Source organism: Drosophila rhopaloa, unplaced genomic scaffold (genome assembly GCF_018152115.1).
Source record: "Drosophila rhopaloa isolate 14029-0021.01 unplaced genomic scaffold, ASM1815211v1 contig_163, whole genome shotgun sequence".
NCBI classification, from domain to species: domain Eukaryota; kingdom Metazoa; phylum Arthropoda; class Insecta; order Diptera; family Drosophilidae; genus Drosophila; species Drosophila rhopaloa.
The window spans coordinates 7088995-7115870 of record NW_025335043.1 but is presented as its reverse complement, the minus strand read 5'-3'; the positions used below and the strand labels follow the sequence as shown (position 1 = coordinate 7115870).

The following is a 26876-nucleotide window of genomic DNA, read 5'->3' as shown; positions in this document are numbered from 1 at the left end:
GGTGGAGGCGTCGGCGGCGTTGGCGGCATCGGCATCGGCGGAGTGGCGGGAGCGGCTGCTGTGGGCGTGGCAGGTGCGGGAGGCGTGGCAGCGGTACGACAGCGCAGTGCCAGCACGGTGCTCGACATTAATTTGCCGCAGCGCAAAGTGTCCGTGGGCGGTGGCATTTTAGGAGGACCTCCATCTCCAGTTATACGCACCATAAGCGGATCGAATGGCTTCAGTGGCTATGATCCGCCCGTGTCAGTGATTCCCAGTCGGCACGCCAACTTTAATGGCCAGGGATTGGGTGGGGGCGGGGCAGCAGGAGCAGGAGCAACAGGAGCAGGTGCAGCAGCCTCCGGCCTTCCAATAGCGGCCACTAATCGCGGACGACTGTCCATCAGTGCAGCAGGTGGACCACTCATCGCATCATCATCATCCACATCATCTCAGTCGCAGCCAACGGGAGCAGTTGGATCGGGTTCGACCCTCGGGGAACCAGTGGGCGGAAGTGGATCGGCGCCCAGCATCGGAGGCACTGCACCGGTGCAGCCGGGTCCCAAGCGACAGGGAAGCTTCTCGAACGTCTTTTCAAAGCTAATCGATGGTATGCCCGCCGGCACAATGTTTGCCAAATTCAAGAGCACCAACGTGGCCGCCGCCACAGCCACTCAGAGTGTCGCCGATGGCAATCCCATTACGCAGTACTTCGAAATCGGTAAGCCGGTGGCCTGTGCCGGCCCAGAGTTGGTATGGCGCATCCACGACGCATACCGCAAGAGCGACAACAAGGTGAGTGGGAGGCCCCAAAAAAGGTGTCTTTAAGGTAGACTAAAATTTGTGCATTAGATTGGCTTCATTAAAAAAAGTTCCTGATTTCCTTTTAAAAATAAAGATAAGAAGATTTTTTTAATTTCCCCACAATTCAAAGATAGATATTTAAATAAAAATATTTTTTTAAAGTCGGATTTGAGTAAATATTTTAAAAAACGTTATATATATCCACTCAAAAGTATATTTAAAGACGATTTCCATCATCATATTACCAAATATCAGAAAACATGCCATTTTTAATAGAATCTAAAAGTCATTTTAAATTTTATTTTAATAAAAAAATTAAACGATACAATTTTTAAAAAATATTATTGTAAACAACGATAAAAATGCTTAAAAGGTTTTTTTGTAAGTCATTTTTGTGGATTAGTTATGATATTAATTATTTAAAAACAAGCTAAATCAAAACATTGTTTTCCGTAAATAAAATTCTTATTGCTGAATACCAAATTATAAAAAAATAACAACATGTAAAAATCGTTCTTAGTTTGTAATACGCTTTTATTAAAACTTTATTTCTTTGGAATGATGGTTGAATCCCCGATTCCCTGAACTCTTTTGCTAACGTAATTGCATCTTCGTTTCGCAGGAATGTTCGGTGTTTATATTCGAGAAGAAAATTGCGGAGAAGCTGCACAAGCCGCGACGCAAGGAGACCATAACGGAGCTGCTGAAGAGTTCGGTGAAGACACTGGAGCGTTTCCGTCATCCGCGGGTGAGTGTGCTCCGGGGTCCCAGTCGATAATTACTTTTCCCTAAGACCCTCCCCCCTCCCGGCGTTCTTTTCTTTCGCCCCGCAGATACTACAAATCTATCACACGGTCGAGGAGAGTGCGGATACGCTGGCCTTCGCCTCCGAGCCCATCTTCGCCAGCCTCTCGAATGTGCTGGCCTTTCACGTGAGTTTTGGCCACAGTTTTAGTTGTCCGTCGCCGGTTGCCAGTTGCCAGTTGCCAGTTGCAAGTTGCTAGTTTCAGTTGCTGACAGCGACATGGACATGCAATTTGTGTTGTCGCCTGGTTGCCTTTCAGTCCTTTATTGGTTGCGGCCTTTTTTACGCTCTTTGACGCTGTTCAATGCTTATACACAGAAACAAATAGTAGGAGATTGGGTGGATCTAATGACTTCAAAAATTTATAGTTATGTTTTTGTTCTAAATATAAATGTTTAGTTAACGATTTAACAATGGTTTTTTTCAAATTTCGACTTTTTTGGTACTCTAAATTGAAATCAAAATTATCAATAAAAAAGCCAAAATCTTGGGTGATTTAAAAAAAATAATACAAGTTATAATGTATTTACAACAATTTTATTTAAAAAAAAATTGTATTTCCTACCCAAATAAATCTCTGTATAATTGAAAATCATACTTTTACATAAGTTAAATTTAACAAAATTTTTTCAAATTTGAGATTAATAATTAAAAAGTTTTTGGCACATATTTTGATAATAATAAAAATAATAGAATTCCAGATTGACATTATTTTATTGAATCTTTATAATAAATTTTCGTTTGATAATTTTCTGTCTATTTTAAGTTTTTTAAATGTGTACTGCTAATATTTTTTATAGACTTTAGTTTTTTTTTCTGTGGAATTTCACGTCTACTGGCGTCATCTACCATTTTCCAGGTTCAGCCAAACAATGTTTAGACTGTTGGGCTGATTGTGGCACTGTTTTTGGTGTTGCTGCTGCAGTAGATGTTGCTGGTTGCTGGTGTGTTTTGTTAAAGTTTTTGCAGGCCAGCCAAGTGCATAGTTTGACTTTGAGAACAATGGCGAGTGGGCGGGCCAGGGGGCGTGGCTGTGGGCTACTATGAACTACCAACTGCTGGATGACAGAAACACAAACGCCGGCTCTCACACACAACAAAATCGAATTACACATTGCGTGCCTGTGTGTGATTGTGAATGTGTGTGTGTGTGGTTGTTTGTGGGTGTGGGTGTGGGAAAGTTTACGCTGCCAAGATTGAGTCAATAAAGAGCTTCAGTTGGTCCGCACAGCTCGGAAATTGATACGCACACACACGCAGAGTGCGTGTCACAACTTAAAGGTGGTTTTAGCCAGGATATTGGATTATATTAGTTGCTCAACTCTAATTAACTTTGGGGCTATAAACAAAAACTTTAACAAGAAAAGTATTAAATTGGGTTATTGCAGGACACTTTTTCTCAGATTTTTGGTCAGCTTTCAAAGTTAACGAAGATATTGTTTTTTTTTTGTACAATATTTTTATTGTTAGCTTCATAGCTAGTCTAAGATTTACATTTTTGAGGCCTTCCCCTTAGTATTATTTAAATAACCTCTTCTAAGACTTTATAATTTGTATGAAAATAAATGAAACTAACTCTGAAGCCTTTAGTAGCGAAACGGACTGTACTTATTCTGCTTAAGACCACACGGCAACAACACCTATACCCACATAAAAAGCTCAACAATAACCGACGGAACTGAACCTCCTGAATAGTTTTTAGTTTCCAGAAAAGTCGATTCGAGTTAAATTACATTGAAAATTGCAAAAAGGGAAAACTCAAAGCACTCACATGCACACACAGAACAAACGAAAAATTGGAAAAGGAAAAGCCATGGGAAAAAACAAAAAGCCCAGGGTCGAACAAATAGATGAAACACGATAGATTTGAATGGCTTATCATCAAATGCGATGCTTTGAATGGGAATTTTAAAGCCATGTGCTGGAACTTGCCGAGGATAGAACAAATTTAAAACCACCCAACCAGCTCCGTCAGGGATTAGGCTTTAACTCTTTATTACCTGTCCGCACTCTACACAGAAAAGTTTGGGATGGATTTTCCGCTTATAACCTTTTTATTTGTTGGTTTATTTTGATTTTTTCTGTCCGACAATCTGGTTTGTTGCGTGTGATAAGAGTATAAGTACCAGTTTTTACTGGACTTTAGGTTTTAAAATCACAACAGGTTATTAGGCGGTCTTATTGATTTTTTAATAATTTTGATTTTTTGTTTAAAATCTTTGTTTTTGAATTTTACTTATAATTTTAAAGGATTACTTGGCCGTCTTAAAATAGACTTATTTAATTTTTCAGCTCTGAAGTGCTTGAAAATGTAATGTTATACATTTTTATTTCAGTTATGTTTAAATCTCGATATTGAACAAAATTATGCCTTTTGTGGGAATAGATTTCAATAGATTAACAGTCGATTTATTGAGTAAATTAATTAATTAACATTCACCAACAAATTCTCTGTGATTAAGTTTAAATAAAATTTCAATTTTTTGTGTATTTGAAAACTTAATTTTATTTCAATTTATGAAACGTTTGATTAAGTCCCAAAATATGACAATATTATACGTTTTAAAGGGAATGCTTCCCTTCCAAGACTGTGATTTAGATTTATAACGCATAGCTTGTTTCTTGCTTATTGAAAAACAACGTTATTTCTTGCTGTGTAGGAGTCGAAGACCTACGAGACCACCAATGTGACGCCGGCGGCGGGCGGAGCGGCAGCGGCCCAGGCGCAGGCGGCGGCGAACACTTTGCCCCAGCGACCGGCTCATGCCAAGGAATACAGCTTCTTGGACATGGAGCTGAAGTACGGCTTTCTCCAGGTGAGTGGCAGAGTGGCAGGTGGCAGGTTTCAGGACAGGCAGCGTGACCCGTCCGCTTTGCTCCCGTGTTTTCCAGCTGACCGAGGCTTTGGCATATCTGCACTATTCCGGTCACGTAATTCATCGCAATGTGTGTCCATCCTCTATACTAATAACCAAGCGCGGTATCTGGAAGCTGGCCGGCATGGAATATGTGGGTGAGTGCGGTCCTGGGGCCCCGAAATTGAAATGGATTGGCCAGGGTCGGCAATTTGTATTCATATTCGCATATTCGGATTGCAGAGAGGATGAACGAGAACGATTTGAACAGCTCCATTCCGTGCCCGCCTTGGAGCAACCGAGTGTCCAAGATGGCCCAGCCGAATCTCGACTTTATGGGTGAGTAAATCCAGATTGGTCATGTCCTTTTCCTCTTCACTTATTTCGAAAAAAGTTAACCAAGCTGTACATCATCAATTCGGGCGATTTCTTATGCCAAAATAAATGACAAATGGAACTTTAATAGGGCAAAGGATTAGATCCTAGAGCTTATTGATAGTAAATGATAAAACGAAATGATTTTAATTCAACTCTTGAAATTGGTCAAAACACAATTACATATTTTTTTAAGACCGATATTTTTAAAGCAAAGATTAAAATCACTTATTATTTTTAAGTCAATAAGTTATTAGATACTATTGGAAACAAGTTGATATCAGTTCTTGTAAATTTAGTGCTAAGCTCAAGACTGATTTTAAATTTAAAGAAAATATTTTTGTTTTTGCAGTTTAAGATTTGAATTTTATTTTGTATTTATTTTAGTTCTGCCTATCCTAGATATCGTATTAGAAATATACTTTTCCAGAAACCAAACCAACTGCTTAATGAACTTGTATCCCATTGTTTTGATTTAATTTTCCCGGATTAGCTCCCGAAACTCAGTCAACGTCCAAGTGCAGCCTGCTAAGCGACATGTTCTCACTGGGAATGGTGATCTGCGCGGTTTTCAACAACGGAAGGCCCCTGATACAGGCTGGCAACTCCACCTCCAATTATGCGAAGCAAATGGAATCGGTGGGTAAACAATTTCTAATTTCTGAACGGCCAGGAAACGGCGGACTGGGAGCGACAAGTGCCAATTGGATGGATGAAAAGTTTTTGAGCCGAGGCAGAACGCTTGGATGGGCTTGTTTGCGAGCCGTAATTAGATTCGCAGCTTTGTCAAATGCAAATGTAATCAAAAAGTCCACTTGAAACTCTAATTATTTTGCCACTTGTGCGGACAGGTGACGGAGCAGGAACAGCAGCCATCCCGCGGGCGCTTGTCATTAAAACTTTTCGTCCAGTCGGAGGCATTTGGCCGTTGCTTCCGAAGTCGAAGTCGAAGTGCCCAAGTGGTTTCTAATGTTGTGGCAAAGTTTGTTTCGTTTATGCTTATGAAGAGAGTTTTGGCCCTTTTCCCCATTCCAGCTGGATGATATGGTCCACAAGCTGATGCCCAGGCTGCCAATCGCCCTGCAGGAGGCCACTTCACGGATGGCCAGTCGGGATGCAACGGCCAGGCCCACCGCCCAACTGCTGCAGCTCATCAAGTACTTCATGTGAGTGGCCAAATTAATTAACTTCCAGCTAAGACGCAACAGGAAGCGCTACAAACTGTGGCTATTTGCGCAGTTACGCTCAATGTTTCTGTTTGAGTTTCAAATGAAATTGACACCTGTTGGGAGCACAAATACACACATATATATGTAGACTCATGCGACACGCAATCTCTAAGCCAATTTGTACCTGTAGCTGAAATTCAATTGCAGGTTTCCCTTTTTTTTTTGCACCCCAGTCAACCATCCATCCTACCACCTTTCCTCAACCAACACACGCACACTTTAATTACGTCTGTTTGCCAAATGAAAGCGGTAATCAGACCTGAAAGACATACACAATGCAAAGCGAATGGGAGCTGTGCACTGGGAAAAATGTTTTTAGCCAGAGAGAATCAAAGAAAATTACTTTTATAAGTGCCTAATTCTGCTACCATATCCAGAAAATAAAGCGTCTGATTTTTAAAGGCTTTTTCTATTTTGTATTTATAAAAAGTTACATTTAAAAGCTTACGAATTCGCAATTAAATTTTTTTTTTACCATAAATTTTAAAATGTTTTATGAAGCTGAAGAATTCGCTTATTAGTATATTATATATATATTAGGCTACAAATTAACTTTATATACCAAGTGATAAAAGAGTAGGAAGGCAGGTTTTTATATTGCTACAGATTGCAAGGAACGTTCACAGCACTTATTTTTCCAGTGTAAGAAGTGGGTGCTTTTCAGCTGATTGTGCTGCGGTAGTTGAGCTGGAGTGGCATTGCTTCCACAGCCCGGTTGCCTGACTCTGGGATTTATGACGACAGCAGCTGTTGGCCTGCCTCCCGTAGAGATCTGAAAGTGTGGAAGAGGGGAAGACGTGGGTGGAGGGCGACGTGCCGCGTTTAGACAAACAAAGCCAAAGACGATGGAAATGGCGATGGCGATGGCAATGGAGAAGTGGCGGCTGAAGTGGCGGCACAACCCAGGCATAAACTACATCATTGCTCAGCCGGGGAATACCGCTGCCTGTCTCTAGAATATATGCCCCATAGGTGAATTGCATGTAAAGTAGCGCAAAACGTTGCCAATTGTGTGGTAATGTTGCTGCTACTGGTGCTCTGTGAATTGAATTGAAATTGCCTTTTCATAAGTGCAATTTTTTAAAGTAATCATGGACAGGTCCAGACAGTTCTTGTTTATTCACTTACAAAACTTTATTGCTTGTTCTGTAATTGCTTACTGGAGCAGATATATATTGTAGTTTATTTATAACCTATTCTTCTATTTCTACGGCAATATACATTTTTTTCAGGCCAAATTAAGTTATCAAATTTTTAGAAATCATCCAATAAAATATTAGATTGAAGTCTTAAGATATTTAAAGGCATTCATGTTGTTATTTTGATAACTCAAAGACTTTTCTGTAACTTTATTACACCCAAAAACTTTATACCTAAATATTATACAAATTATTAATTATTAAAATTTAGAAATAATGACCTAAGTGATAGGTTTATCGCTTATACTTAAGGAAACATTACATAAAAATGAATTTTGTTTTTTAGAGAAGTTTTTACATATTTCAGGATTAACATATATTTCACTTTGTTTAGTACTTTATTACTGAAATTAAGAAATAATTTTTTACATTTTAATTGTGTTTTTTAATGATTTAAATCAAACTCATATACCTCCTGCTACCACACCTACGCATCTAAACTCGCTGACAGCAGCAGCAAGTGGAAAACAGTGAAAGCAACAGCATGCTGCTTCACCAGTTTTCCTTGCTTCACCGGCTGTAGAATCTCAACCACCTTGACATCCCTCCTTTGCCTTTGTTAGTCATCCAGTCAGTTAGTCAGTCAGTCAGGTTGGTGGCAGCACTTTGAAGTTAATTTAAATGTTGTCAACATTTTCCGCGTTTTTAGCAGCGTATGCAAATGGCTGGAGTGTCTTGGCAATCAGTGGAAAGCTAACTTACCTCCTTTTAAGCTCAAGTAGCAGACATTTGAAATAAGACTTTTCCGCTTGGTCGATTGCCCTGATTAAGTCGACAAGAGGCGAAATCAACTGGACTACGCGGCGTATACGCAATGTGATTTAGTTTCATTGTTTAACTAAGCGAAACTAAAGCAGCATGGCATGGCGCACATTTGTTTGCAATTTGTGGCAATTTCACAGCATTCGTCTGTTCGGCTGCTGATAACCGGGAATCCACACACCAAAAAACACAAAATGGGGGCGGGATGCGGGTCGAAAGTAAACACTTTTTGGCAATTAAATTTCAACAATTTGATTTACATAACAATGAAAAGTATTTAGAATTCCATTTAGGAAAGTTGTGGCGCCCGACCGGCGCTCTGCGGGGACTTAATATTTTAATTTCAGTGCCACAGAGATAAATATTGCCTTTAGCTAATTTTTGTGGGTTTTCCTCTGCTATTTCCATTTGATGTTGTTCAATTTGATTCGTTCGCACTTGCAGCTTATTGTTTAATTGATGCCATTTACTGAATAATCCAGCGACGGTCATTTAAAAAACAGAAATGCAATTAAGCACTTAAAGCGATTACACAATTTTTATTAATACTTGTACCATTTTATACAAAAAACTGTAACGAAATTTAATTCGATGTCATTTATCCTGTTTCACAGCGATACGCCCATAAACGCTCTCAAATTCCTGGACGTGGTCAACATGAAGGACACGCAGCAGAAGTCCCAGTTCTACAAGACCACCTTGATAGAGGCCATGCCGTTGATACCACGAGTAAGTGACACCCAGTTCCGTCGCCCGCCGGAAACGGATGCAGCCTCCTGTTGGACAGATCTTTGGGCCAACGAACTGACAGCGCATTAATCATTAACGGCGCCAAGTTGTGCGCTTTACGGCCAAACAATTTGTGAATTACGAGCCGTTTTATGTCAGTTGCAAAACCGTTGCGACTGTCTTACACTGTTCGTCAGTTTCCCCCCCTTTTTTTGGGCCTTTGTCTGAGGCCGTTAATGACGGCTTAGCATTGGCAATTGAAATGACATAGACTGGTTAATGACTTGCCCACATTCGTGCACCTTTTTCTCTTTATTTTTCTGCCTTTATTGTAGAAACTCTGGTGGCAGAACATCTGGCCCATGCTCAAGTCGGAGATCAACAATAACGAGGTCCTTGCCGCTGTCCTGCAGCCGGTCATGCTCTTTGTCCAGGAAGCCACGCACACGGAGTACGACAACCTCATGTCGGCCACCATGAAGTAAGTGGACTTATTTATAGCCCATTGGTAAGAGAAGACAATCGAATTGAATGCCAGGCTGGTGACCACAAATGAAAACCGAGCAATAGGTCTTCAAAGAGCCAGCAGCGGCTTTAAAAAGAAATAATTACATGGTATTAACTATTTAATAGAATGGAATTAAAGTTAATGGGAATACAAACAGAAATTAATGAGAAATAATTAAATGTATAAATACATAGTTGTTTAAAAATTAAAGCTGTAGACCGCAAATGTAAACAATGAAATAGGATTTTGGCCTCAAATTAGTTTAAGCAATTAAAGCTTGGAAAAATTATGAATTTAATAAAGAGATATTGTTTGGAAACAAGAAGATCTTATATTGAAAAGGGACTTTAAAATTATAATAACTAAACGGTAGAGTGAAACAAAACTTAAATTAAACATACGAATTTCAATTTTTCTATTTAAATATATTTATATTCCTAACGACAGTCCGGTTTACAAAAGTTTTTCAATCGTGTCATTGTTCATCCAGCATCCTTTCTGTTCTTGTCTAGCGATCCGAACTTTATGCTTGAACAATTGAAAAACTTTCGCGACACTTTTTTCCCTGTTATTCAATTTTCATGACGTTTTATTGCGCCCACTGCGACAGACGACAGTTCGTATTGTAATTTATAGAGCTCGAGTGGTTGGCAAACTTTCCCAGGCCCTGCCGAAGGGGGCGTGGCGGGAAAGTGGGCGGTCTTGGCCCGGAGTGCTCACCTTTGGTGGTAGCCGTGCATAAATTAGTAAAACACACAAAGCCGGCATTGCCAGAGAGAGTTCACTACTTTGGCCCCAAAACTTGAAGACAAACTTTGTGGCCACTTGTAAGATGCTTATTGACACCCGGCCATGAAATAAAAGAAACTTGGCCCTTCGAACTTTTCACACGCACTTATTTTTAGTAATTTATCCGTGCTACATATCGGCATGGAAAGTTTTCACTAATCAAATCTGTGATATATCTCGCTGTCATCTCACTTAGAATCATCTACAATACACCGAAATCCATTCAGGCCAGCGTTACGATACTTGAGAATTTGCATTTGATTATCGAGAAGACGAAGCCGGAGGATGTCACCACAGATATAATGCCGATGTTGTTCTACTCCTTCGACGGCTCCACGATACAAGTGCAGGTGAGTGGCCCACTCGGATATGCAAATCAGCCCAGACAGCGGCACATGGCAATGGAAATGGAAATGGGTTGACGACGACGGAGCTGGTTGTGTAATTACAGCAGCAATTTCTTAATTAACTGCGACTCAGCGCTGACTCAGAGCACAAAAGTGCCCGACAAAGTGAATTTGCATTTCTTTCCGCAATTTTGAGTCTTTAGAGAGAAGGAGTAAAATTAAAATTCAATAAATGGGAACAAATTTAAGCGACCTGAGAAAAACAAACTTCTCTTGAAGGTTTTAAAGCCGTATTTGGCTCGAAATATGTTAAAAATAAATAACGCTATTGTGTTCTTACCTTCGATTCAAATTAATAATTTAATTGTCCTTCTAATCGAATTTGAACATAATTAAATTATACGAATTTAAAATTAATCAATTTAATTTTGTTTTTCTAATATTATATAATTCTTTATACTAGTAGAAATCATAATTTTTTATAAAAATAAAAGGAAATACATATTGTAATAAATACCATATATATATATATTCATATTTAACCAAATATATTCTCTTATAAATCTTAATGAAATTGCATATATGCCACATATTTTTATACCCTTGCAGAGGGTATTATAATTTTGGTCAAAAGTGTGCAACGCAGTGAAGGAGACATCTCCGACCCTATAAAGTATATATATTCTTGATCAGGATCACCTCCTGAGTTGATATAGCCATGTCCGTCTGTCCGTCTGTCCGTCTGTCCGTCTGTCCGTCTGTCCGTCTGTCCGTCTGTCTGTCCGTCTGTCTGTTTCTACGCGAACTAGTCTCTCAGTTTTAAAGATATCGAATTGAAACTTTGCACACACCCTTCTTTCCTTTGCACGCAGTATATAAGTCGGAACGGCCGGGATCGGCCGACTATATCCTATAGCTGCCATATAACTGATTGATCGGAAATGCCATAACTCTGCTGTTTGTTAGGTTAGGAAGTTGGGACTTTCTATGGGTTTTATATTTGGCCAATCAATCCGACGTACCAAATTTCATAAGGATCGGCCGACTATATCTTATAGCTGCCATATAACTGATTGATCGGAAATGCCATAACTTTGGTGTTTGTAAAGTTAGGAAGTTGGGATTTTCTATGGGTTTTATATTTGGCCAATCAATCCGACGTACCAAATTTCATAAGGATCGGCCGACTATATCTTATAGCTGCCATATAACTGATTGATCGGAAATGCCATAACTTTGGTGTTTGTAAAGTTAGGAAGTTGGGATTTTCTATGGGTTTTATATTTGGCCAATCAATCAGACGTACCAAATTTCATAAGGATCGGCCGACTATATCTTATAGCTGCCATATAACTGATTGATCGGAAATGCCATAATTTTGGTGTTTGTTAAGTTAGGAAGTTGGGATTTTCTATGGGTTTTATTTTTGCCTAATCAATCCGACATATCAAATTTCATAAGGATCGGCCGACTATATTCTATAACTGCCATATAACTGAACGATTGGAAATGCCATAACTTTGGTGTTTTTAAAGTTAGGAAGTTGGGATTTTTTATGAGTATTAAGAATGCATTATTAATGATTTTGGAGAATATAATTTGCAGAATATTCTGCAAGGGTATTTCAACTTCGGCTCCGCCCGAAGTTAGCTTTCCTTTCTTGTTAACTATATTATTAAATAACTTAATTGATATTCCAAACATAGAGTGCTGCCGTTGTGGCTGTGGCCAATGTGTTTGATAGCATCGACGAGCTCTCCATCCGGCGAATGGTCCTGCCCAAGGTGAAAATGGTGTTCGAGAAGAACATAACCGATCCGAAGATAGTGCAGAATGTCCTTATGTGCATCGAGCGAGTCATGGACCGCATGGAGCGGGCTCAGGTGAGTAATCTAGGATCCATTTCTCAGCTCTAAAAACCACATATATCACACTTCTATGGCAGGTCATGGATGAGGTCCTGCCGCTTCTGGCCAACATTCGCATTCCCGATCCCGATATCATCATGCGTACTGTTCGTAAGTTGAACCACAATGCCGCCAGCAACTTCACACGCTTCCAATGCCCATTGTTTTCATAGGCCATTATCGAAAGCTAATTAAAGTGCATAAAACACAATTTTCCCCTTGGCCCATTTCGAACAATGCAGATTTACAGAGGTTTATCTGGGTGGTTGAATCAATACAAATTGCCCACAGATGCTTCGTTTTAAGCGAATCCTGCAGAAGCTGACAATAGTACAAATAGTTCGATTTAATTCATAAACTACCTAATTTGATTGTTTACTTAGGGGGAAAAATGTTTGTATTTCTGTGATTATGTTTCAAGCCTGGGGGAATATTGAGACATTCAACTTAAATAGGTCAATAAGCTAATTTTTAGGAATTTGCTTTAATGCTTTAATCTAATTTGCCAATAATAATAGTCATTTTTAAGAAAGGTATTTTAAGCTTTCATTGAAATGCAATTGAAAACTTTAGTGCTTGACAGCCAATTGCATTGTTCTGAGCTGGCCAAGTAATACGCTTCTGTTAATTAAATTTCGCAGGCATCTATCATAAACTGTTTGTGGACAAAACGTACGGACTGACCGTGGAGACGATGGCCACCAATGTGCTGCCCCTGCTCATTCCGCATACCGTCAATCCGGCACTCAATTTCGAGCATTATTGCTACCTGCTGGAGGTGAGTGTTCCACCGAGAAGGCTGGTTATTCCAGGTGGGGACTTTCCCAACTGCTATTACTATTTTTGCAGGTGCTGCAGCAAATGCTGGAGGCAATCGATCGGCAGCAGAGGAACAAGTTGAAGCTGGACAACCTGTCGATGGCCTCGCCGGAACGCCACCGCACCCTGCGCCACCAATTCTCGACGGACAACATGAACGCGCCGCCCTTCAACATTCCCAACTTGCGTATAGATCAACGCAAAACTTCCAGCGCCGAGGACATGGCCCGCAAAAATTCTGGCGGTAAGTAGATCTTAAAAGCCCTATATTTATATATATGACCACTATATTTTTTGGAGAATTTCGAGGGGCAAAAAACAATTAGGCAGTAATGTTTCCGACTAAATAGCTTACTATTAAAAGAAAATCTTATAAAGAAATCCTTCTTAGATAAAATACGCGCTTTTATTATTTGTTAAAATAAACATGAATTTTAAATGCTTTTAAGTCACTTTTTAATATATCCATTTTGCAAGCTATATTAGACATCTTAGACTGGTATTTTAAAAATATTAACTTAAAGTTCAAATTTAACGATTTTCATTCAAACAATATTTTTCCCTTTCTACACTTTTTTGCATCTAAATTGTTGGTTGTTTTTCCGTAAATTAAAATAAATTCTAGCAGGGACAGTTGTCAATATAAAGCAATGTGAAAGGTGTAGTTTTGAGACAACGGCATTAAATATTCAAATAATATTTTTACTTAATTTGTAATAAATATTGCATACCTTTTGACTTTAATTATTAAGCAATTTTGCAGTCCTATTAACTTATAATTAATTCATGAAATAGTGAAAAGTACACAGAAAGTTGAGGCTAAGAAATTTGGCTGGCATTCTATGGAATATACTGAATTTGTTATTAAGGAAGGGGGACCCCCACTTGGTTGCCAGTTGAGTGACCGCCTGTGGGCATGTATAATTGGAAATTTCGTTGTGATTTCGATTTGATACTCATGGAACGTGACAGGAGCCCGTTTGGCCTGGCCACTAATCAGTCGTCTCCTTCGCAATCGGGGCCATTGTGCCGAGCTTTTAATTGTGTTATCCTGGCAATGATAATTTTATAATGGCGAACATGAAAATCAAAAGCACCGCCCGGAGCCGGGTATTATCAGTCATGGAAACACAGGCTGCAGTGCTTAATGAACTTTCGCCCTAATGATGATTTATTATGATGGCCCTAATCGCTCGCAGACACGAGTCAGCTCAGCTCAGTCCGGCCCACTGTGCCACTGACAATTTGCCACAGCCGGGGTCAGAGCCACCTTGAACCCCCCGACCCACTTGGCAATTTCCACCTCGCCACCTGTATGCAGCTCCTGCTGCATATTGCCACTTAAGTCACAAACAAACAAGGCTAGGCCATTTTCCGGCAGTCAGCAACCAACTTACCGAGTCTTATAATCTAAAATACCTGAGTAAACAGAAGAACATTTAGGGTTATTGGATCAAATCTAAACAAAAACAATATAGTTTTGTTAAATAATAAAATTAATTGAGGAGGAAACTGCATCTACCTCAATCTTTGTAAAACAAATATAAGATCACTTTGCTATCACTCACTAAAAGTATTCAACACGTGGGTTTCTTGATATAATATTTTTCTACGTTACTCATACGACACGTGGTCCAGGAAAAGTCTTCCTAAATTAAAACTTCAGAATATTTAAATTTTAAGCAAGAGCAGAAATAATTTAAAGTTTTTTCTCAAATAAACTTAAGGTTTCAACTACAATGCCTTTAAAAATTAATCATACGACATGTAAGCCAGCTCAACTTTTGATCCACAAAATTTCTACCTTTACTTTGAGTTAATGCTAAGAGCAGAAATTTACTTTTGTATAACAAAATATCATAGTTTTGTGAAGGCTTTTTGTGAAAATCCACTTGAATTGAATTGCAAATGCCAAGTGAACAACGCAACCTTCACGATTTCCACGAATTCAAGTTAATAACTTTTGCCATAAATTGCCTCTGAATGGGAATGAAAAATGGGGCGGCGGGGGGAAAGTCAGGTGCAGCGGCCGCAACCGCAAAATGTGCGAACGTCCTTGGCAGTGACAGAATCGCAGGCGAGAGAATCCTTGGCTGGCTGCGATTCGGGTTTTCGGTTTGTCGGTTGTCGGCATTTGGCACTCACTGCGGTCTCGTCGCCGACAAAAGCTACGTGCCTGTGTTTTCGGCCCTGACCGCGACCATTATTAGACTTAATTAGCTTCGCAACACACTGCTGATGTGTCAGCTATCTGGAAAAAGCCATACAAATGTGTGTTCGAACACAGCAGGAAAAGGTTCATACTAGTTTTGTAAATATTCTTTAGCTTCAAAATATTTCAAACAAATTATTTGGAAATCTAAAAGGTACATTTAAAAGAAACTTTTGAATTCACTTTAAAAACAAAAATGTTAGAGAACTAATTAGACTGTGTAAGACTTAGCCTTATTTACTTAAAACAATAACTTTCCAGATTTCTTTATAATTTTCATAGTCATTAATTTATAGAAAAACTTATTATTTTAGAGCCCAACATTTCAACTGCTTAATTATAATGCAAAGCAATTGCTTTAAGAGAACACATCTTTTAATAAAAAATTTATAGAAAACCATATTATTTTGAAATCCATTGATACATAATTTTGAAAAGCAAATTGATGACTGTCGAACTGTCGATTTTTCTCTCTCTGCAATGTCGCTTTCATGTAGGCTCTGGCATGCTGGGCGGCTGGTGGTTCGGCTGCTCGCCATCCTCGCCGGATAGCAATTTCCTGCGCGTGGGCAACGTGTTCCCCAACCGGCGGCTGTCGGACAACACACTGATGACCCCCAAGATCCGGATCGCGCCCTCGTGCGCCTCCTCGCCGGGTGGAACTCCTGGCAGCGGGCTGCCGACGAGGCGCCACTCGAGCATTGGGCCGCAGGAGCGGCGGGGCTCCACCATCAATTTGTCACCGCCAACTGTAAGTTGTTTGTGTCTGGCCCGGCACTGGGTTTCCATTTCGGTTTCGGTTTCGATTTTATTTTTTTTCGAATTTTCCTTTTCTGTTTCGCTTTCATTTTGTGGCCACCATTGTTTGTTGTGGTTTTCCCAGTGCCCCCATCTATTTATTTTATTTTTCGCGCTGCCACTCGACGGCCACAAAAGGCTTTGGCGTTATTTGATTTTTATTGATATTTAATTTGAGTGCGCCCTGTCGCTTCTTCGTTTCCTTGGTTTGGCTTTTCCAGCAGCTCATGTGCCATGTTTAACCCGCCGAACTACTCTGTATACTACTATATATAGCCAACTAGCTATAGCGCCTAGCGTAGCGTTTACCGTGTTTACTACAGTCTACAGTTACAGTTACAGTTACAGTTAAAGTTAAGAGTTCTCAGTTCTCAAGCGAACATTGCCCACATGACTACGTACAAAACCAAACAAGAAACATTTCGTTCTGGGTTAAGTTCTCTATTTCGTTGGTACTTTCATTTCCGATCTGATTAGTTATGAATGCGATTATGTATTAGCTCATTTCCCCCCGACCCCGCAGCGAAGTCTACATATCACAGATGCTCTAACACACACTCTCTTATATCTTATCTCCCCGATCCAAACTGATCACCCATACACTGAACAACAAAAAATGAAACAAAAATACGAATTCTACGTTGTTTTCGGGGTCCTTCGATCGCCATGACTTTTATCTTTCCATCAATTTAGTACGGTGCCCGCGGTAGCTCTGGATCGAGTCTATCGGTGCCATCCACTTCAGTCTATGTTGTAAGTCTAAAAAACAAAGCAATCTCAGTTATGTGAATGCAGATTTTCAATGAACACTGCGAGCTTCGACCAAGTCGAAGATATTGTACCCTTAACGGCTACAGTTTAATTATATTTTAGTTAACGAATAATTTTCTGAAATCTATAACCTTTCCCAAACTTCAATAAATCAGTAAAAAGAAAATCATATTGACATTTTAAAAATTTCATCTTCTTTTAAAAATAGTTAAGTTATAGTTAGTTATTAAATTTATATTGTACCGGAAATATGTTGCAAATATTTGTTATAATTATAGAATATATTAAAGAATTAATGTCAAACAAAAGCAATAAAATTATAATAACTAGTTTCTGGACTTTCATAAACAAATTTAAAGAAAGTTATAACTTAAATTTTGAAATAATATTTTTACAATTTCAAAAGCCGTTTTAAGGGTACAATACCACCCCGAACATAACTAGGCCTATCTGAACGGATTCGTTTGGAATACTTGTGCGAGTTGTCGGCAGCACTTTTAGCCAACATCGAAATGGACTTTGTTTTGCCAAGTTGTTAACTGTCGTTATATTGTTATCGCTGTCGTCTCCAAAAGCACTCCAAAAGCTAACTTTCTGTCCTTTTTATCCACACACAAATATCACTTGAACAAAACAACGATTGCCAGGCAAAATGGCGAACGGAAGTTAGAGGATGCGCTTCCGGTTCCGCTTCTATTGCTCGCTCGCTCGCACCCGTCTCTCGCTGGCCTTTTTCGATATGTACTCGATATGTATTTTGAGACTGCAACTGCAACTGCGTTTGAATATGAATTTGACTTGCTGCCTAAATCTCTCGTTCTCGTTCTCGTACTCGTACTCGTTCTTGTGCTGTTATTTGGATGGAAAACCTGTTGCAAGAATATTTGAATTATTTTATTTTAATTTAATGGTTTTATGTTGTATTTTGTCCATTTTTATTTTCGATTTATTTTGTGCATTTGCTGCGCTGCTGCTATTTGTTCCTGTACATGTATTCATCTCTGTTTGTTCTCAATTTTATTATTTTTGTGTGGTTCATCGTTGAGTTTCAAGTTTCAAGACTCCTGTTCTTAAACTGTGTCTGCCTGTTCTTCCGTTCTCTGTCTCCTTCTCTCTGGGATCGGGCCAAATAAAAGCCTATGCTAATATCCAATACGGTGTATATATAATGCAGTCGACTCTGTCCCGTTTTTGTTGTCTTTGGTGTTCATGTTATTTTCATTACCTATCTACGTATCCTATTATGATTTTTAAGTATATACAAAGTGCCTTCAGAGAGGGAGAGTCTCGATATGATGTAAATTTGGAAGTCTTTTCAGCGAAATAATCGAATTGATAAAGGAAAAATCAATCAAAGTGCGCCGAGTTTAAGGATGGAAAATGTAGCATACTTTTTAGGGCTTCAAGGGAATCTTGTTTTTAAAAGAGATATTTTGTTTATATTAACTTGTTTTCAAGACAAATATAAAATTTTATCTGGAAAAATATAATATTTTAAGATTTATAATTTATACTTTTAACTGACATAAATAAGCTTTAAAACTTCCAAAGTTAAAATAACCTTTTTTCAAATTAATTATTCAGATGTTGCGAGTAAAAACCATTTTTTTATGATAAATCATTTTCGTTCGGCTTATTTTATTCAAAGTATTTATTTCACTCTCGAAGTTTGTTTTATAGTTTAAAGTTAAATTTAAAATAGGAATCTAGATTTTCAAATCAAACCAAAAAATCTAAATTACGTGACAATAATTATTACACCAGGAAATAAAAACCAAGTAAACACTAAATACAACCCAATCACATGGCTAATTTCAACAGCCATTACGAAAGCCATCAACTCTCTTAAACGTCTACAATGGATAGCAACTACAACAGATACTACAACAATTTATGTTTATTATACTATACTATACCTATACTATATAAACCTGACTACTTCTTCATTAATGTCCTGATCGTGCTCAGTGTTAATTTGATTTCGTTTCTATTTAACTCTGTTCATGTTGCGTTCGTATCAGAAAGAAACTAATGAAAAACCAAATACCACACACATCTGAACATGGACACCACCACTATATGTATTTGAATGGCTGAGAAAAAAATAAATAAATAAAAATGGAAAGCCAGATTTTCGTGTATTTTTGCTGTTAAATTTTTGAATAACAGCGCTGTGAATTGATGTTAACTCCGAAAAAACAAAACACAGAACACAAGACTGCGTTTATTTCATGTGTGTATATTTCCGTTCTTCATTTCATGTACGAACAAAAAATAATTGATACAAAAATCGAATATACGTATAAATAAAAAATTCGCAGCTTGCACGGAGCATGATCGTGAGTACACGTTTCATAATTTCGGATTTTCCATTTAATTTTCTCTTTCAGTCTCTTCAGCTCACCCCCTTTTTTCCGCCTCTCAACTATTTAAGGTCTAGACACGCACACACAGTCAAGCACACTCCCGAACACACACACACGCACACGCAGTGTGCTGATATTAAATTTTATGTTAATGTAATTTGATTTCATTTGCCCCGCCCCTTGCGCCCCAACGCCCTTCTGCCTTTCATGTCAGCGAGGCCAAATTTGATTTGGAATATATGCATAAATACCCAAGCGCATTCGGCCTCATATGTACATACCTCTATCCGTATATATCCTATATATTCTCATTCAGTTGGACTTTCTGTGTTCCGTAATTCGTTTATATCAATGTTTTGGCTTCGACCTTCTCCTGTCTGTTGATTGATTGAGTTCAAGTTTGGCTTTCTTTCATGGTTTGTTCGATTGTTTGTTTGTTAGTTCGTTTGTTTGTTTGTTTGTTTGTTGCACCATCAGCTCAATGTATACTTATCCGTCGGTAAGGCTTGGGTTCAACCAACACACATATATTCACATCGCAGACCCTGTACATAGCACAAAAACCAAACGAAAAAGTATGATTAAATCTAAACTCGCTCCCGAACGCATCCGCCTAAAAAAAAAAAAAGAAAACAAAATTAAAATGCATGACCAACTGTGACTAGCCCCGACTAATCTTCCAAAGAAATCTCCTTTATTGTACTCCCAAAAACAGGGTGGCTCCATGCCGAACACCTCGAGCAGTGTTCCGTTCCTGCTGTCGTCCAGTATGCAGTCGATAAGGTCGCGCCGCCAGTCCACCGTCCTGTCATCGGGTCCACTCGGCTCCGGATCGGGGCTACTGCAGCAGCTGGGATCCGGCATGGTAAGACAATTAACTTCCGTATCCGGCACGGTTAGCCCGGTGCCGCTGTTGCGGGTCAATGGCACGCGCAACAGCCACAGCCTCAGCCACAGCAGCGTCCGAAAGTGTCCGTCACTCAATATCACATTCAGTCAATAATACGATCTGAACGAAATCGGCGAGGCTCCGGCCAACGCCGATTCCAGCAGATACGGTTCAGCCAGCACCAGCAATTACAATTCCGGCCTCAGTTCCGGCTACAATTACGGCCCTAATTACGGCCTCAATTTCAATCAGAGCCTCAACAATGTGCGTTACAAGGCCAAACTGCGGAGCATGAATCTCAATCTCAATCCGCCAAGGAACTAAAAACAATCAGATCAAACTCTCTATATACGATATACATATATATAGTAGAAAATCAAAGCGAATGGAAGCAAATCAAGTGGAATATTATGCAACAGGGGCAGAGGGTAAAATGTAGCAAGAAAATAACAAAAAGATCATGCCAATCAATGAATGAACGTACCTATGTGAGAACTACTATAGCCTAGCCATACGTACTACTTACACAACGTTGATACTAAACTAAAACCAAAAACGAATTACTAAAAAAATATATTTATATGCATACCTACTAATAGAACGAATACACAACTGTTGTTTTTTGAAGAATTTATTCAAGTCTTATATTTGTATGTACCATAAGTGTTAATGTTGAAACATATCCGAAATCGTAACAAAGTTATCCATCACATAGCCCAAATTGGATACTACTAACTACTATTTATCTTTATTATTGATTGATATTATTAATTATCTTAGTTGTTGCCACTCCAATCGATTTTAAATCCCTGCCCCATAAAACCAAAAACAAATAAGAATAACGGCCGTGTGAATTGTTGAATTCAATTAGTCATTGAAAAATCAAATTTCAGAGAAAAGCCAGAATTTCCCACCCACACACAAACACTATTGCCACCGCTGCATGTGTGTGTGTTTTTGTGCGGTACGTGATGTTAACTTAATTTGAATCCTTTATCAATGTCGTCCTGGTAATCGTGCTTGTAAATCCCACGATAGTGTTTTTATTGTTAAGGCCCACATTACCAGCTAGATTAGCTTAAGCACCTGCACTATGAATTTATCGGATTTATGTCAGCTTAAACGACATCTTTCCCGCTCACACTCTTACGAGTTAGTTAGTTCAACCCGGAGCTATACGTTATCTTAGGATAGTTATCATTAGAAGAGTACATTAAGTTAATACCGTTAAGTTCCTGTATATTACGGTAATCAAGGTACAATGTTTTTTATGTTATTAATAATAGTTTGTTTTTATTTTGTTATTAAGTATAAATATTTTAATATTTTTTTTTGTTTGCATGGCATTTTTTACTGGGTTTCTGTAAGTGTAATATTGTTGGCGAGTTAACATTTTTAAAGATATTTTCCATGTTCTTAATTCTAAAGCTACAGAATTTCTTTTCAAGTTTAAGATCATATTTGTAAGAGCCGATTAAATTAAATGCTTTATAAAAATAATTGAAACTAATATTTATCCAATTTTAAGTCCAAAATTTAAATCTTTTTTCTGTGTATATCATAACAGCCCAAAATGTGCATGATAACTGAAACTGAAGACCCTTTAATTTCCAATGTTAGGTTTCACTTGACTTAATAAGTATCCAAATGCTGAATCATAGGTGAAACAAATGCTTTTTCTGTAGTCTAAACTCTAAAAAACAAAAGAGGAAATAATCTAAAAAGCCCGTTGAAATGCATGCGCCTGCAAATTTTTCGTTTTTAAATAAAAGTTGTTCCTGCATTTCATCGCAGTTGTACAATATTTGTGGTGTTTTTAAGTGTTTTGGAATTGACGTTTTCCATGGCATTGTGAATGTATCTGTACTAATTGACTTGCCATTTTACTTTCTGCCCATCTGAACTGCACCATATATAAATTCAGGAAATAAAACAAAAGAAAGTTGAGATATACAAGAAGAGAAAACTCAAGCTGAAAACAAATCGAATTAAGCTGCTGATCATGAAGATAATGTAAAATATACATATGTGTAAACTTGATTGATTGACTGACACTGAAGGCTTCAGAAGGCTGCTATACCCGCTATCTTGCATACCTATATCGATCTGAACTATATGAATCTGTTAACCGACTTATCAGATGTTGCTATGCATTTGTATTGTATTTTACTCTACTACGATTAAGTCATTGCGAATTTATTGTAACTGTTAAATGTATACTTGGCTTTTGCACAATAAGTGTTGCTTTGCCCTTCAACCCAATTAACCCCCCGCCCGCTTATGCATTTTAAATTATTATTTGCTTTCGCCGTACTTATGATTATGATTATACTTCGAAATGTGCCTTAAGAGTTCAAAGGTTCTCGCATTCCAAGTGCGTAGTGCGTAGATTGTGCGACAAATGTGTAAGAATATATATATTATACTAACTTGATGAGGTCGAAAAGAGTTGCTACCGATACCTAGACAGGCTAAGCTCTGCTTGAACGTAAGTCAACCAACCGGAGGTGAGAGGTCACCGGAAACTCCCGATTATACCCACACTCATCCACAATTGTACCTTAGTAGTAGTTTTGTAGTCACACACATCCGGTGGAAGTCCAACACAGAGACACGTACATTTAGCCGTAAGTTTACCCATAGATAAATGTTCGTAGTTTGCATTCTGTAACCAGTTGAACCCGAATACTCGTACAACAGATCCCAGATAATCCAGTTAATCCAGATAACCCTCAGCAATAACCGGAAATAGGAAGCAAACCCGAGAACCGAATTGATGCATGTCAACCGAACCCGATGTTTGTCCCACCTTTTTTTCTAATACATATAATACCTATATACTCTTTAAAGTAACAATATTGTGTGTGCCCCTTTCGCTCTTCTTGTCTCCTTAATTGAAAATATTTGGTGTTTTACCGTATTCGTAATTCCCGTAATATACGTAATATCCGTAACGGAGTGCGAGATACCTCGAAACCCGAGTAGCTGCAGCAGTTCCCAACGTATTTGCCCAGTAGCTAGATAATACCTACTTATGTAACAATACCACCAATAGATATATGTAATTTGAAAATCGTTTGAAACCGAACAACCAGATTGATGGCCTAATTATCTTGCAACAACTCTATTACAGTATCAACTATTCTCCGGACGTAACTAAAGATACAGAAACGCAAACAGATAAATACATTCAAAAGAATCCAATTACTTTTCAATGCAATTTCGGTCCATTTATGAAACACCAGTAATCAACTTATATTAGCGGTATATAAATATAACATTGTAAACGTATACCAAGAGCAAGCTTAACTAAGTATTTTCAGTCGAAACTCTAAATGTTGTTAGCCAATCCAATTCGATGTGACCAAAGCAACATATTAATCACAAATGAATTGTAATTTAACCAAAACAAAAGTGTCAAACACAACCCAAAAATCAAACAAAAAATTCACGATCCAGAGAAAACCAAAAAAAAAAACAACACTATGCAGAATGCAATCAATTCATAGAAACCCTAACTATTCTTGAATATATTTATTATGAATGTGTACGCTAGTTTAAAATACATGTCAAATATTCAGCCACTATCACTATACATAGCATTTAAATATTCTTTTAATTTAAACAATTTATGACCGAACCATATCATAAGACATCAGCAAAGGAAGAAACCGCCCAATGCAATTATAATTATTTATTTATTTTGCCAACATCAACCATATCGCTATCTCAGATAAAAATAAGAGGAAATCATGTACCTACATCGTACCTAGCACCATAAAAATCAAACTAATCACAGAGCTTTACAGCAAACGCAATCAAAATGAATATAAATAACCACGAATGTAAAGAGAAGTTTATTTTTAGCCAAGAACCTCGAGGGTTCCCGCCTGCGCTTTACAGTGATGAATCATATATATTCCCCATCATTCAAATCCATTAAATATACACTCTCTGTTCGAACGGAATAAGTCCAACCACACCCAAAACTACTACTAAGGTGAATACACGAAACCAACCCAAGGTCCAACGATCCAATATCTACCGATCCGAAATAGAACCAGATCAATTAATGAAGCCGATGTTCGATGTTCCTGAAGGCAATCTCAATCTCAAACTTATAGTCAATTTGTATAATTGGGCAGCTAAATGCGCGCATAAGTGTGGTAAATGGTAAACTCTTGAAACTTTATAGTGAAGAAGTCATTAATGTATTCATTACGTAAACTGCAAATAAAGCGATTATCATTGTTGTGGTATGTTTAGCGGAATATAAGTGAAAAACTAAAACCAAATATGAATTTATATATGTATACAATCAAGAAGCAAGACGAACTCTACCTAGGACACACTAAAACCTACTTTATATACACGTATGATGTATGCTCTGAATAACACGAACGGAAACGGGACAATCAAAATTCTACCGACACTAAATCATTACAAATTACGGAATTACGAATTTCCAACTACCAATTAAATTTTTCTGTTACGTTGTTGTCGTTGTGTTTGTTCGATCCGTTGGATCTGCGTTTAGTTAAGGCCAGCTAATGATCTTGAAACTACAGCATATCCTTGCCATGCACCTGATTCTGCTTTGCATTTTGTTCAGTCTGAGTTTTCGTTTATTTCGGTTACATTTTGCGATCTTAGACAAGGCATATCTATATGGTTTACTAGCGTTTAATCGTACGTATACATACTTAGATTTACTTAATTTTAATTAATGTTTACGTGAGGACACACAACTAAACAAACCAAAAAAGAAAAAGAAAAAAAGGGGAAAACGAAAAGCTCAAACTGGACTGAACATTTAAGAATTATATTATGTACATTATTGAATTGCATTTGATTGTGTGAAAAGATCGTTTTAATGAGAGTAACTACGGTTAATATTAAAGGGTATTATATTTGTATTCGAATTTGTATGTAACTCTGATCGTATGTATGTTATGTTATCGTAAGTGTGACATCCTAGAACCTGTAATGAAATTGAAAAAATTAAGCCAACTCTGTCTCTTGTGATTCTATTGTGATGCTATGGGAGTCAAGCAGCACTCAACTGTTTTTATGCCTCTTAAAGTTTAAAACAAAGCTAATCAAAGCAAAACCAAAACTAAACTACCTATCTCTACTCTAGTCTATGCAATGCAAATTGGCAACCAGAACTATTGAAAACAATCATGCACAATAAATGTTATGCAATTGAGAGAATCCAAGGCCAAAGACCCTAAACTTTTTCTTATACTCGTACTTACACTACTTGAAGTAATTGTGTACAACTAAAGGAATTCTAGATTTTAAATGTGCTAAAACTGTTTATAGTCAAGTACTTAATTATGAATGTAATTATCGAATATTAATACGTACAAAGGTTGGGGCATTCGGCATAGTAATACTAATGTATAAACGTGGGATCGATGGTTGATTAAAGATGGAAAAGTGCTAATGCATGTGACAATGTACGTATATAACAAAAATTGAATTTAAATGTTTAATAAATGTGTGGAAATGAACAAACTGCCTAATTATTATTTATCTCTAGCCTCTACGTTTGCTCTTCGTCCAGAAAAAGTGGGTCCAAGCTGCATTTTTGGGGATGCTCCATATAGTCGACGACCTGATGGTTATAAAGGCATTGTCCCATGCTACGTGCCACATCATCGGATTTGTCGGTGTTGGCCTCTTGTATAAGGAGCTATAGGGAAAAGCTTTAAACATTACTTTCTAGAGTGGAATTCATTTTTGCTCACCTCAATTTCCTTGGACAGAAATGCCTTAGTGGCATCACCCATTTTTTTTTGGGGTTGGCCCATTAGCGCATTTTCCAAAAATTTATACGCTTCGCTGAAATAAGTAAAATAAATAAAAACATTTATACCGTTTACTCCTTGGTAGATTCAATTGTATTTATTAAAATGCAAGTTATGAAAGGGATCATTTTAAGCCTATACTTAAATTATAGTCAAAAATACGGATCAAAATGAAACTTCAATAAATATATATAATTTTTTCAAAGGCTCTGTAAGTTTTGAATAAAATTCGTATATAGAAGACAACAAATATGGTCGTGATATATGGATAAGATCGACTTTCCTGTTGATACTGATATATATATAGTATTGTTTTGGAATTAAAATGATTTTTGCATTCGAGTTCAGGAAGAAAGGAAAGGTGGGAAGGAAAGAGGAAGTTTTAAAGGATTATAATGGGCTTAGGACAACCTGATTCTAAATTTCTTATTACTTCTTACCTCAAGTCGATGCCATTTATTTCGTCTGGGGATGGCTTTTCCTCGTTTTGGATTATGAAGTTCACAACAGCAGCTGCCTCGAATTCGCAGAGATCCGAGAGTTCGGCATTTTTCATTAGTTCCAGCCACTGGGTAATGTTGTTCAGACTGACGGAGTCGCAATTTTTCACCATTTCCTGTCCCCTTTTTATGCTGGTGGACACATAATCTAGGGATTATTTAGATATATATTTTTAAAGTTCTATGGATTTTATTCCAGAAACTTACGGAAAGCGGCGTTCGTATAGTTTTGCTTGTTGTATTTGGATGCTTCCACCAGATTTTGCTGCGAGTACCCCTCCCTGTTGAGATACCTTTGAATTTTCAGTTTGACTTCTCTTGGCAAGTTTGGAGCCTTGGCTACGCTTTCCTCAGCAGAATTCTTTGATTCCGGCAAAAATTGTTTTTCCTCCATGGCCTTTGTTTACGTTTTGCGACTGG

At 38.0% G+C, this 26876-nt stretch overlaps 2 protein-coding genes across 3 annotated transcripts; one reads left to right on the top strand and one right to left on the bottom strand.

Annotated features, from left to right (window-relative positions):
• The first annotated feature begins 498 nt into the window (after positions 1-498).
• Positions 499-25655, top strand: LOC108039298 (SCY1-like protein 2). Of its 2 annotated transcripts, XM_017116245.2 has the most exons (19): positions 499-774; positions 1406-1531; positions 1617-1715; positions 4249-4404; positions 4481-4601; positions 4687-4782; positions 5312-5457; positions 5854-5984; positions 8623-8737; positions 9073-9218; positions 10231-10384; positions 12088-12264; positions 12327-12399; positions 12930-13066; positions 13138-13351; positions 15817-16070; positions 16811-16870; positions 19940-20119; positions 23277-25655. In XM_017116245.2, the coding sequence occupies exons 1-19, from the start codon at positions 592-594 to the stop codon at positions 23301-23303; spliced, it is 2595 nt and encodes an 864-aa protein (XP_016971734.1). In that variant the 5' UTR covers positions 499-591; the 3' UTR covers positions 23304-25655. The 2 variants fall into 2 exon arrangements, with proteins under 2 accessions (XP_016971734.1, XP_016971733.1); XM_017116244.2 differs by lacking the exon at positions 16811-16870 and having other exon boundaries at positions 19970-20119.
• LOC108039297 lies at positions 23384-26876 on the bottom strand. The gene is made up of 4 exons (XM_017116243.2): positions 26664-26876; positions 26397-26604; positions 25897-25990; positions 23384-25841 (listed from the first exon to the last, which is right to left on the bottom strand). The coding sequence occupies exons 1-4, from the start codon at positions 26848-26850 to the stop codon at positions 25692-25694; spliced, it is 639 nt and encodes a 212-aa protein (XP_016971732.1). The 5' UTR covers positions 26851-26876; the 3' UTR covers positions 23384-25691.

Excerpts from the sequence above, each read along its gene's own strand:
- LOC108039298 (XM_017116245.2), top strand. The coding sequence starts at position 592 with ATGCCCGCCGGCACAATGTTTGCCAAATTCAAGAGCACCAACGTGGCC. Across the intron at positions 10,385-12,087 it reads GCTCCACGATACAAGTGCAG|AGTGCTGCCGTTGTGGCTGT; the intron begins GTGAGTGGCCCA and ends TTCCAAACATAG. Across the intron at positions 20,120-23,276 it reads AGCAGCTGGGATCCGGCATG|TATCAACTATTCTCCGGACG; the intron begins GTAAGACAATTA and ends ACTCTATTACAG.
- LOC108039297 (XM_017116243.2), bottom strand. The coding sequence starts at position 26,850 with ATGGAGGAAAAACAATTTTTGCCGGAATCAAAGAATTCTGCTGAGGAA. Across the intron at positions 26,605-26,663 it reads CTATACGAACGCCGCTTTCC|ATTATGTGTCCACCAGCATA; the intron begins GTAAGTTTCTGG and ends AATAATCCCTAG. Across the intron at positions 25,842-25,896 it reads TTCTGTCCAAGGAAATTGAG|CTCCTTATACAAGAGGCCAA; the intron begins GTGAGCAAAAAT and ends TTTTCCCTATAG.